Source organism: Rhinolophus sinicus, linkage group LG02, assembly GCF_036562045.2.
Source record: "Rhinolophus sinicus isolate RSC01 linkage group LG02, ASM3656204v1, whole genome shotgun sequence".
Lineage (NCBI taxonomy): Eukaryota > Metazoa > Chordata > Mammalia > Chiroptera > Rhinolophidae > Rhinolophus > Rhinolophus sinicus.
Window position 1 is genome coordinate 194,734,599 of NC_133752.1, and position 12,327 is coordinate 194,746,925.

The window sequence follows — 12,327 nt, forward strand, 5'->3', positions numbered from 1 at the left end:
GAATGTCACTGGGCGCCTGACATTTTGCAGACACTCTGTGTAATACAGGAGGGAGGTGGAACCCTCCCACCTTACCCCCACTCCCTCCCTAACTTTGTCACTGGGCAGCTGGGTGCCCTAGAAGGAGGAGGTACGTGGGCTCACAACACCAACGCAGCTAGAGGACCAAATGAAGTGATGTAGGGGGCCGTGCCTGGCCTATGGGGGTGCTCAGTGTCTGGGAACCCAACTATCTCAGGCCATATCCCACCAGGGGGCGTGTGGGGTTCATGAGGGGCAGCTCCTGTGTGGGTGCATGAAGACCAGGCCAGGGTTCAGACCCTGGCATTATGACTTTTTCACTGTGTGACCTTTAGTGACGAATAAACAAGTTAACATAAATAATGCACTGAAAGCAGTGTCTGGCTCATGGCAAAGGCTACCCTGGACCAGACTCTCAGCCTCAATCTTGGTTCTTCCTTCTATAACATATGACCCTCATTGTCTCTACCGGTCACTGCTTGTTCCCCACCCACTTGCCAGGGACCCCAATCTCTCCTTACCCTCAAATGGCCAGCCTCCAAACCCTCCCAGTTATCTCATCCAGGGTCTCCTCCTCTCCAGGCCCACCAGCCATGGGGCCCAGCAGCCTGCTCGGCGGCTCCCATGCCTCTCCCAACTCCTCCAAACCCGCCCTGCCTGTCATCTCTGTACCACGTGTAAAAGATCCAGAAGAAAAAGCTGGTTGCCATGGCAACGGAGGATAAAGCCTTTGCTCTGCCAAGCTGCTGATTGGCTGAGACAGGTCCCGCCTCCTCCCATCCTGAGGGTGGGGGGCAGAGGGAAGGGTCTCTGATGGGCAGGGAGAGCTACCAGGTTGCAGAGCCAGTTCAGGAGTGCCCTCTCCTGGCCCAGTCACAGCCCCTGAGCCTGAGAAGCTCCGTCTACCGTGAGGGGCATTGGCCTCGCCCTTTCTCTGCCTCCGGCACCCAGGATGGCCACAGATGGCAGTATCTCTGGGGACAGCAGCTGAGACTGAATCCATGGACCAACGCTAAGCTGCTCAGGCCGAGGCGGTGTGCTCAGTGCAGAGGCCCTGGGAACAGGCATTTGCAGGTTTGAGGTGGGTCTGCGGGCATGCGGTGGGTGGGGGACCGAGTGGTGCCAATGGCTTGGGAGGCAGGGAAAGGGACTGTCCTAGACAGGACCTTGGCTGGAATGGGGCTGGAAAATTACTTATGGATCATCTGTTAACCCTCCCCCATCCTAGCACTGTGTATGGGGGACCCTGAGGTCCAGAGAGGATGAGGAGTGGCCCAAGGTCACACAGAATGCCAGTGAATGTTTTGCTTCAGCTAGGCCAGTCCCCAGAGAAGCCAGGCAATGGGCTAGGGGTCCTCAGTCTTCCCCAGAAGGCCTGGGATTTTGTTCACAGGGCTGGAGGGGTTGGGGGACCCTGATCTCTGCTCCACAGAGCCATAACATTGCACCTCTGCCAGAGCACCCCATTTTCGTGTTTAAGCTAACAGGAGACTGGGGTCAAGGGAGGGAGTACAAATCACCTTGGTTTTAGTCAGGCTAATTTGGAGCAGCCTTCCTGTTTGGGGATCCCCTTCCCCACCCCTCCTAACGTAGGCAGCACCAGGCAATTTTGAATTCTATCTTTGGTGCTCTAGAAAGGCAGCTGGTAAGGAGGACACCGTGCTAGCCCTGACTTTGGGCCATTATCACACTCTTCATTTGATTCCTCCATGAATAGGGCACCTTGAGACGTATCTGTGCTTCAGAACAGCCAATGGGGGCCCTGTGGGGCACGGGAGGGGCTCCGGATGGATGCAGGACTTGCAAACAGCATCTCTCCCTCCCCTGCATCACAGCCCACCTTGCAGACCCATCTGGAAGTAGGGGGACAAGAAAAGCTGGAGTTTGGAGACAGGTCCCAGAAGCTGGGGCTTCTCTTCAGCCTGCTGTGGAAGTCATTCCATCCAGCCCCTGTCTTCCCTCCCCAGAAGCCAAGGTGGGCCTCGCTCATGTGGCTCCCCACCTAGGAGATCTCAAATCTCAGGACGTCGCTGGGTTTTGGGGTCCAGCTCTGTCACTTCCCAGTTGGATAGCCCAAGGCAAGTTAGTAAACCTATCTGGGCCTCAGTTTCTGTAAAATGTGGGCAGTCACACCTACCCCATAGGCCTGTTGTAAGGTTTGTGAATGCTTTCCAACAGGCAGACGTGGGCTCCTCACCCTATCCCTTTCTCACAGCTCAGGAAGGGTTTGAAATGGGTCCTGCTTTATCCCGTTTCTGGAGGAGATGATCTGGGATCTGGCTTTTGAAGTATGAATAGGAGTTTGCCATGTGATGATGAACACAAACAACATTCCTTCCAGGGAAAATGAAAGCATATGCAAAGATGGTGACTGTATAAAACAAAGGAACACATAGGTGACCAACAAGTGGTGCCGTGTGACGGCACGTAGGGTGGGAGATGAGGCTGGGAAGGTTGGCAGAGAGCGGAGGTGAGCACTTTTGGGCCATCCTGAGGGGTCTGGGTGTATGTGACCTTTGTGAAGTACTTTACATCTGCGATCTTCTCCTCTCCTGCTTTCCCACCCCTGGTTCCCTAGAAATCACAATAGCTAATATTCACTGAGTGCTGATTATGTGCCAGGCAGCATGGTGCTAAATGCCCTTTAGGCATTGTCTTGTTCAACAGTCACAAGGGCCTGAAGAGAGTGGGTCCTACTTTGATGCCCATCTTACAGATAAGCAAACTGAGGCTCAGAGAATGAGAACGCACTACTCTACAGCACTTATTATGTACCAGGCACTGGTTCTGAGCACTTCACATAAATTAACTCATTTAACAAGCACAATACCCTGTGACTGAGGTACTATTTTCATTCCCATTTTACAGGCACAGAAACTAAGGCCCAAGTTGTTTGGGCTGGCACCTCTGCCCATACTCTGAGAGTCGTGAAAGTGGGCATGGGCCTGAATTTGGGAGCCTATGCAGCCTCTGTTGATTTCAACCAGGTCCCCTGGGGATGGGTGTTTGCTCACCACGCTTTCACCAGCCACAGCTGGCCAGGATGTGCGGGTGGCGGGGACCCACTCATCTGTGGGGTGTGGCAAGCGGCAGCTTCTGCAACTGCGCAGTCTGGGCCTGGGGGGTGGGCTCAGAGGAGACACCGGCCAAGCTGTTCTTTACTGAGATCTCTGAGGGATCAGTAACCTCAGTGGGTCCCCATCAGACTGTTAGTGTCCCCTTCCACAGGGGAGGACACTGAGGCCCAGAGAGGTCAGGCAACTTGCTTGAGGGCACATGTGCTGGAAAGGGGCCGAGCCAGGCATTCAGCCTCCTTCTTTAAGGGTGAGTAGGAGCTGGGTGGGTCTTCCGTGATGGGGGCAGCTCTGAACTTGGTCAGGGCGCTTGGTCTCGATCAGGCACTGCCCTCCACTCTCCTGAGCCTGTCTGCCCACTGATAAAGTGATGCTCGGAACTCCTGGCTCTGTGAACCTCTGTGGACCTGCTTGGGTGGGCGGGCAGGACAAGGGTCACCTGTGCCGGGCCTCACCGACCATGTCTCAGCAGCCGAGGCCGCCACAATGCCACACTTCCTGGACTGGTTCGTGCCTGTCTACCTGGTCATCTCTGTCCTCATCCTCATGGGCTTCGGCGCCTGCATCTACTACTTCGAACCCGGCCTGCAGGAAGCACACAAATGGCGTATGCAGCGCCCCGTGGCAGACCGTGACCTCCGCAAGACACTGATGGTCCGCGACAACCTGGCCTTCGGGGGCCCAGAGGTCTGAGCTGAGCTGACTCTGGGCTAGGGGGCAGGCACCAGGTACCCTCCCCTGCTCTACCCAGCTGGAGACCCCGGGCAAAGGGAGGATGTCCTCTGATCGTCCAGCCATCCCTCTGCAGCCTGGGCTCTCTCAGCGGAGGCCCCTGTGTCCGGGTGTTGAAAGATGGGGCACCTGGGTGCCTTGAGGTGTTGCTGTTTCTGGCCCTAGGTTTGCTCCCCACTTCAAGCTAGCTCGCCCCATGCCCGCCTTCCCCAGCTTGGGGGACATCCCCCGCTGGCCCCCAGTGCCTTTGTGCTTCCTAGCACTCCTGCCCCTCTCTCCACCTGGAGTCCTGAAGTTCCAGATCTCCTGTTTCCCCACAGAAATCCCAGTTATATGCAGATCCCTACTCCACCCAATGGCACCGACCCCACAGCTTCACCTGGCAGGCTTCAAAACTGACCCAGGGAAAGGACCCCATCTGGAGGGATGTCAGCTTGGTCCAACCCAGCACCACCCCTCTGGACTCAGGCTTGGCATTGCTGTGTGTGCGTGGGGTGTGCAGAGGGGCGAGACCGTAGGGGAAGGAGGTGTGTGTGTGTGTTAGAAAGAGAGTCTGGGTGGGTGGGCAGGCACGTAGATGGAAGAAGATGCATGTCTGTACGTGGGAGAGGGAAAGTGGGGCCCCAGGCAGGGCAGGAGGTGGTGTGGATGGGGTGAACTCTGGGTGGTATAGGGGCCACCAGCAGCTGTTCCATACCCCTCCCTCTGCTGGACTCCTCTGTCCCTCCCCTTCCCCAAGGCTGAGGTGGATGGCAGGAGCCCCTCCTCTCCCCTCCAGGGCCAGCCCAGCACCCCTGAGCCAGGTCCCCTGGGCCCCCACCCCCACCCTGAATCCCTCCTCCTGTATGGAGCACTGTTGCCTCAGGGTGGACGTAGATTGACAGCCTGCCTCACTCTCACTCTCCTCCTCTGGGGTTTACACCTTAATTTACTGCAATAAAAAGACTTCATGACGATCTTTGCAGACTGTCTGCTTTCCTGAAAGTAGGATCATGTCTATCTCACTGGGTCCTCATAGAAAACACGATAGCTCAAGAGTCCCCATTGTAGGGGTGGGGACAATGAATCTCAGAGAGGCAGAGTTTCTCAACAGCAACAACTTGGACCCTTTGACATTCTGGACTAGATGTTCTCTGTCATGGGGGCTGTCCTGCGTGTTACAGGATGTTGAGCACCTCTGGTCTCTACCCAGTAGCACTGCTCCTCCCACCCCACCCTGTCTCGGGACAACCAAAAGTGCTAACTGGAATCCCTGGGGTAGGCAGCCAGTTAGGATATAAATTCACGCAGTGATGCAAAACAACAGGGCCTTAAACCAAGTAGAATGTTCTTTCTTTCTCATGATATATTCCATGGGGAGATTATCCAGAGCTGGTCTGGTGGCCAGTTCCACGCGGTGTTCAGGAACCCAAGTTGCTCCCTTCTGTCTGCTGCGTTGTGCCTGGGATGCTGGCACGATCCAGGAGGATCCTCTACTTCCCAAGCAGCAGGGAGGAGGGAAGGTGGAAGGGGCAGCACCCCCCCCACACACAACTTGAGGGACACTCCCTGATGGCTGTACCCCTTACATTCCACTGGTCAATACTTAGTCACATGGCTACTCCTAGCTGCAAGGGAGGCTGGGAAGTGTAGTCTTTAGCTGGGAGATTGTCCATTTAAAAAGTCCATTTCTTGAAATGCAGACAACGCTTGGAGACCACTACCATTACATTCATAGGGATTTGCCTGAGCCCACAGGGCAGTGGGCTGAGATGTGGACCGGATCTCAGGACCCCAGACCAGGGCCCCCTCTTGCACATGCCCCATCTAAGGAGTTAAGGAGGGCAAGGCTGCCTTCTCTCACTTCCGGGAGAGGCGGTGGCTCTTCCTCCCCAGGCAAAGCCATGGCTGTCTTTGCAGAGCCGGGCCAGGGTAAGGCAAGAGAGGAACCTTAGGGTCACGGCTGAGTGCCTCTTTCAGTTCTGTGCCCTGGGTACCTCTCTTGCCTCACCCTGTCCCGCCCTGTTGTTTCTGAGCTTCACAGCCCTGACCTCTCATCCAGCAGAACATTTTGCAGCTCAGGGAGATTTCCCACACCAGACAGCTTCCCCTTGCTACTGCCCCGGACTCTTGCAGCACAAGAGACCAAACTGAAAATAGCTAAAATGAAAGGGTGTGGTTCTGGACTCAGGCTGAACCCTAAGGCTCAAGGATGTCACCGGGACACGCCCTCTCTCCATCTGTCTCTCTCTGTCTCAGTCCTGCTTTGCTTTGTATGGGTTTCATTCTCAGGTGGACTGTCTCCTCATGGTGGTAAGGTGCCTGGCAGTCCCCGAGCTCACACAGACCTTAGTGCCTTGATTTCAGGGGACAGCATGCATCTTGTTCCAGTAAAAGGTCAGGGTGTCAACTCCCATGGGCCCCCAGGGCATGTGGGCTCAGGGGATGGGGTGCACTGATTGCCAGGCATCTCTGGTACCTACCACTGGAGCCAGGAAGGAGGCAGCTCTACTGGTCACGTGGTCTGAGAGGATGGGGGCCGGAGGTAGCGACTGTTACTTAAAGGAAGAGAAGAGATGATGGGTGAAAAACAGAGGGGGAAACAAGCTCAGAGAGAAGTGACCCACTGAGGGTCACCTGGGGATTACTGCTACCAGGTTTGGGACTGGGACAGTGAAGGTGGACAGGAAGCCCCAGAGTTTGGTGAGCTTGTGAGCTGGGGCTCTGGGTACAGGCTGCCAGGGCAGACAAGGTGTGGCAGAGGCAGGTAGGAAGGTGAGTGGGTGCTCTAAGGACCCCTTGGAGGGTGGGGCCTTTCTAGTGCTTTTCAGATCACCCCTCACAAGAATGGGGGGGACCAGCACCACCCACTGGGTAGCTAGTCCGACACTGCCTGTTTTTCTTGCCAGCCCCGGTGTATTCTAGGCTCCCTTCTGAGGAAATAAACTTCTTCCATTATGAGGCTCTGGATTTCACGAGTTCCTTCAATGTGAGTCTAAGAGAGCAGAGATGTGAAGCACGGGGGAGAGAGCTGGGAAGCCAGGACTAGAAGCTCAGGGCTGCCCTGTTTGTCAGAAAACTGTTTCCCAGCCATGGTCAGAAGCAGGACAGGAAGGGCCCAAGCAGAAGTCACGTTCATGAGTTAGGCTGATGATTGCATGGGACACACACCCCAGTTTGACTAGGCTGGGTAAGAAGGGGAAGTTACCGTGAGGACACTGGGGTGTTTGGGCCTGTAGGGCAGGAAGTAGCAGGGGCTCAGGCTGAGAACCAGGCACTCAGACCCCCTTAGGAGTCTTTCTCTCACCGTTTTTTATTCTAGCTTCTGTGCGCCCACTTCATTAACTACCCCCACCCCCAACCCGCAGCATGGAAAACGGAGCAGCCAGCTGCTGCCTTGTTCTCTGTCTTACAGGTCAGGCCACTGGAGAGTTTCCTGTCCCTCTCTGTCCTCAAGTGCAAATATCCCCAGGGAAGGGATTCATTTGCTCATCTTAGATCAGGCACCCATTTCCCATTTTATTTTATTTATTTATTTTTAATTTTTATTGGGGAACAGTGTGTTTTTCCAGGACCCATCAGCTCCAAGTCAAGTCGACGTCCTTCAACCTAGTTGTGGAGGGCGCAGCTCAGCTCCAAGTCCAGTCACCATGCGCTCTAACCAACTGAGCCATCCGGCTGCCCACCCATTTCCCATTTTAAATCAATCACCCCAGGCTGGGGCAGCGTCCCACCTATGGTCCAGCTTGGATCAGGTCCCACTTGGACCAACATGAACTGGGCTCGGGTCATCTCAGAACAAAGTAGCTTTCTTGGGCTGTTGTGGGGGGGAAGGCAGGGTTCAGAAGAAAGGATGTAAACTGCTCTCCCACTGCCAGCCAGGACATCAAACAGACCCTGTTGGAGGTGGAATGGGTTTGACCAGCTGAGCCGGGAGGGCCGCAGGCTAAATCTGGCCGGCCGCCACGTTTGGTTTGTCCAACACAGTGTTTTGAAAAACATGCAAATTAGTTGGCAACATTGATGAGTCAGGAAATTTCACATGAAAATCTCTTTTTTCCCCCCGACTTCTCTTTAAAAATCAAAATTCTGGCCGCACCGGGTCTGAAGTGTGAATGTGTTCGAGGTTACGAGCTTCAGAGCCTCAGCAGGGAAGATGTTGACTGTGACGTCCCCACACGTCCCCGAAGCCTCTGCAGGAAATGATCCTGTCACAGGAGAGCTGCCTTCGCCACAGGCCGCGGCAGGGCCTTCCACGTGCTGCCTGCCGAGGAGCAGCTTGAGGCGGGAGAATGTAGGGACTCGCCTGATTCTGCCCTTAAACCTGGGTTCTTTCCCAGTCTGTCCTCCAAGGCCCATTACGTAAATGTTTATTTACATCTGCTCTTCTCATAAAGGACCCAAGAAGGTTTCAGCTAAAGGAGCCACATACATGGGGGTGAGAAAGAAATATTCTGACTCTTGACTCCTACTATAAAATTTTTACTTGTCTCTGAGCTTCCTGGCAGCCAGAGAGAAAGGGGAAACACAAAGAGGTTATTTTATTCCTGTTATGTGATAGAAGGGAGAAACAGACTCTTCACGGAAGACAAATTTTCTGATTCTAGATACTAAAAAGAAATGATTCAAATGGGACGTTAAGGGCACACAACAGACTGTGTCCTCAGCATTTTTTCTTTTACAAGGGGGAGGGTTGACCCAGATGGCAGAGCCTACAGAAACAGGCCAGTGCGCATGGAGACAGATTTTTCCATCTGCCAGGGCATGTGAGGGCTGTGCTGGGAACAACTTGAGGTTAGGGCCTGACAACAGTAAATCCTATAAAACTGTTTGTTTAAACTGCATGTCTTTGGGCGAGTTTCCTTAGCACTGAGACATATAATTGAATTCATCAACCAGTGCTGTGTGCCAGGCACTGAGAATCCAGATAAATGTCTGCCCTCCCTCCCCCCCCCCCGCCCCCAAAGCCCAGCATTGTGCTCAGCTCATGACAGGCTCTCTGCAGAGAGCTGGTTGTTTTCCCATCACTCCTGCCCCACCTGCCTCACTGGGTTGCAGCAAATGTCAAATGAGGTAGCCAGGCAGAAAACCTTCTGTATAAATGCTGTGCGTCCTACAGCGAGCCTCTGGAGCCCTACGGGGGGTGTCATGTACCTGCTCTACCCCAGCACTAGGCCTGGCCCCAAGAATGTAAAGACAAAGAAGATATAAGCCCTGAATCAAAAGAGCTGACAAACGGGAGGGGCAAACGGATGTGCAAACAGACAAATTAGAAAACTGTAATTGCAGCAAGAGAAGTATGTGTGAAAAACTGAAAACAGAACTGAAGAGGTGCCTAACTCTTGGGGAAGGGGTTTGTCAAGGAAAGCATCCTGGGAGATATAACTACTGAGCTGGATTTTGAGGGCTGAATAAGAGTTTTCCCTTAAGGGAAAGAGGAGCGGGCAAGCTCAAAGCTGTAGAGAGAAGCCAGACCTTTCTAAGGATGGTGAGTGGGGTCATGTGGTTGAAACACGGAATGGCAGTAAGGGCTGGGAGTGGAGACTGCAAACCAGAAAGTGGTTTTTCAAGTAAGGGTTAAGTCCAGATAGAGAACCTGGTGACCTTCCAATTGTCACCTCCTCTAGGAAGAGTTCCCTGACCCCATCGGCAGCTTTCCCCATTCCAGCACTAATTTTGTGTTGTGATTTGTTCATGTGTCTACAGAGAGCAGTAGTGGCGTCTCCTTGTCTCAGGCCACAGCCTGCCTGGCACTGGGCAGGGCCTCCATGAAAGCAAGCTTGCGGGATGAATGGGGTCGGTCTCTTTGGAACTCTTGCCAGTGACTACCCGTCTGCTTAGAGACTAAGACTTTAGAGAGGCCTGAAGGCTTCCTGGGGGTCAAGCTGTTGTGCAGGTTTTTAAAATGCCTTGGGAGGCTTTGCAGTCCTGGGAGCTTTCCTTTCCCACCATCTGGGAGCTGTCAGGATATGGTGGGTGTGTCTGGGCCAGGCCCAGAACAGGAGGACAGGAGGCGGGAATGTGCAGGAATGGCTGCAATGTTCGGACTCTGGTCCCGGGGGGCGGCATAGGCTTGTCATTGTTCCACCCCCTCAGCTCTCCACTCTGGCAAGCAGGAAGGGCTTGGGAAGGCCGAGAGACTAGCTTTGGGAAGCGGGCAGAGGCTGAGGGCTCCCTCAAAAGACTCACACTGTCCGTCAACCCTCTTACAGAGAACCCTGGGTGGGCAAAGCCCCTTCTGCCCCCCTCCCATAAAATGGGAGGGGCTCAGAATTTGGATCCTGGAAACTGGGTGTCCAGCTACTGGTTCACTGTGTGAACCTTGGCAAGTCCATTTCCTCTCTGTATTTGCAGCTGTAAACAGCTGGAACTGATGCCAAAGTCACGGGACATCATGAGGGTAAATATAAAAGGAAATCAGACTTACAAGGCAACAATTTGAATGGCTAATGTGGTCTGAGCTCATACTTCTCACTGCATTCTTACAACACACGAGTGGGTCAGCAGTGCTGTTCACCAAATATTTCTGGCTCTTCAGCTCTGGCACCTGGCAGGGTTACACCCCATGGCCGCCTTGTGTTGGGTAGGTCACGTGACTAGTTCTCGCCACTGAGTTGTGATCAGAAGTGAGTCCAGGCCAAATCATGTAATAGCTAGTGCATGATTCAGCAGCACTCCCACCCCCTTCCCTCTGCCACAATGACCAGAGGCTTCTGAAGGTGACTGCTGGGTCCCAGAGTAAAGAAGACATGGAGCAGAGCCTCAGCTGCTCCAAACCACAGGGGACATGAAGCATGAATAAGAAATAGATCTTTGTTGTTAGAAGCCACTGGGATTTTGGAATTGTTACTGTAGCATCATTTAACCCATCCTGACTGATATAATCCCCATTTTATAGATGACGGAACTGGAGCTCAGAGAGATTGTGACTTGTTCAAAATCACACAGCTGTAATGAGCCCAAGCTTGCGACTCCAGCGCTTGTGCCACTTGTCTGGGAGGCCACCACATTGATTTTTTGCTTAGGTGGAGGTCTGTCCTTTGAGGCCACTTGTAGTTCTATCTCTTGGTGGGGAAAAACAGTGTACAGATAAGAGGAGGTCATTGCTACTTTGAGCCACTAGAGGGCAGCTGAACCCCGGCCAGTAGTAATGAACGGGCAGGCAGTGTCCTCAGGCCCCTCAACATTGGGGGAGAAAGCTGGCAGACAGCCGACTGGCAGGGGAAATAGAGATGAATGAGATTCATTCCTTGCTCTCAAGGCTCTAATAGCTTGGCAGGGAGCCAGTTGGAGGAATTCTAGATCTTCAAGCTAGAACAGACTACACGAGGGCATCTGGTCCCTATTTGAAAAGGCAATTGAGGCGCAGAAGGGCAAGTGCTCTCATAGAAGTTGCACAACAGGTTATTGGCCAAAGTGAAGAGGGGACCCAGGGCCCTTGACTTCAGCTCAGGGCTTTTGCATCTCAGAGATAATGCAGTCTACCGGGGAGAGGTCAGTAAATTTTCCCCCTAACCAATCTGGCCAGGTAGAACACGTCCCCTCTTTCAGCCCCCTCTGTTCTACCTCAAGTCAGGCTGATTCTTGCCAGGCCCTGGGACTCAGAGAAGAATAAAATCCAGGCCCTTCAGAACTGTGCCGTCCAATATGACAGCCACTAATTAAAATGAAATAAAATAAATAATTCAATCCATTGGGCACTGTAGCCATATTTTAAGTGCTCAATAGCCGCCTGTGGCTAGTGACTATTGCGTTGGAAAGCACAGATATAGGATATTTCCATTATCGCAGAAAGTTCTATTGGCCAACGTGGCTTACTCGCTAAGGAGAGCAACACACAGGAAAAAAAAGACCAGAGCACACAGCATTGTGTGGGCTGCGATGTCTCATCAGCAAAAGGCAGGTGACGAGGCAAAGATTAAAGGAGATGCCAGGAGAATGCTTAGCCTAATTCCTGGGTCAGAGGGAGCGCTGGCAGGATGTTTCCTCTTGTCACTGGTGTATTATAGTTACTGTAAGGATCTATTTATACCCTCATCTTCCTGAACAGACTGAGAGCTCCTTCCTAGCCCTGGCACTTAGTAAGTGTTCAGTAAATGGTAACTATTATTATCACCATCTTTATTATTACTGTTGCTATGACAGAAGCAGAAAAGGGTGCCCAGCCCAGCCCACATGCTAGAGCCAGGCTGGGTGGCCTTGTGGGTCTTCACAGGCCCAGGGCTGGGTTAGCATTGCATCCTCAGGGCCTTAAACAGGGGCCAGCTGGAGCACACAGGGCCTCAGGGAATAGTAGTTGAAGGAGACAGCCCTTCCTTTAGCCTCCAGGAATTTCAGCTTGCTTGAGGAAAGGCCTCAGGTGGGTGGGCAAGATGGCCTGAGAGTCACAGAACTAAACAGGATATGGGGGCAATGCAGAGGGAAAGCAGAAGTGAGGTTGGCTCTGGGACCGCCTGAGTGTGGTCATATGTGGAGTATCCTTACTGGAGGCATCTCTCCAGGGGTCAGAGTCCGTGGGTGA

The 12,327-nt window shown here is 53.3% G+C and overlaps 1 protein-coding gene across 9 annotated transcripts; it reads left to right on the top strand.

Annotated features, from left to right (window-relative positions):
* Positions 1 to 788: 788 nt before the first annotated feature.
* Positions 789 to 8,650, top strand: SMIM45 (small integral membrane protein 45). 9 transcript variants are annotated; one of them, XM_074326467.1, is made up of 4 exons: positions 789 to 1,102; positions 1,989 to 2,099; positions 3,568 to 3,782; positions 4,148 to 4,783. In XM_074326467.1, exons 3-4 carry the CDS (start codon positions 3,582 to 3,584, stop codon positions 4,343 to 4,345), a joined length of 399 nt encoding a protein of 132 aa, XP_074182568.1. In that variant the 5' UTR covers positions 789 to 1,102; positions 1,989 to 2,099; positions 3,568 to 3,581; the 3' UTR covers positions 4,346 to 4,783. The 9 variants fall into 9 exon arrangements, with proteins under 9 accessions (XP_074182568.1, XP_074182567.1, XP_074182566.1 ...); XM_074326466.1 differs by lacking the exon at positions 1,989 to 2,099 and adding an exon at positions 3,250 to 3,345 and having other exon boundaries at positions 791 to 1,102; XM_074326465.1 differs by lacking the exon at positions 1,989 to 2,099 and having other exon boundaries at positions 794 to 1,102.
* The last annotated feature ends 3,677 nt before the right edge of the window (positions 8,651 to 12,327 follow it).

Coding starts and splice junctions, on each gene's coding strand:
- SMIM45 (XM_074326467.1), top strand. CDS start 3,582: ATGCCACACTTCCTGGACTGGTTCGTGCCTGTCTACCTGGTCATCTCT. Junction 3,783..4,147: donor TGGCCTTCGGGGGCCCAGAG/GTCTGAGCTGAG, acceptor GTTTCCCCACAG/AAATCCCAGTTATATGCAGA.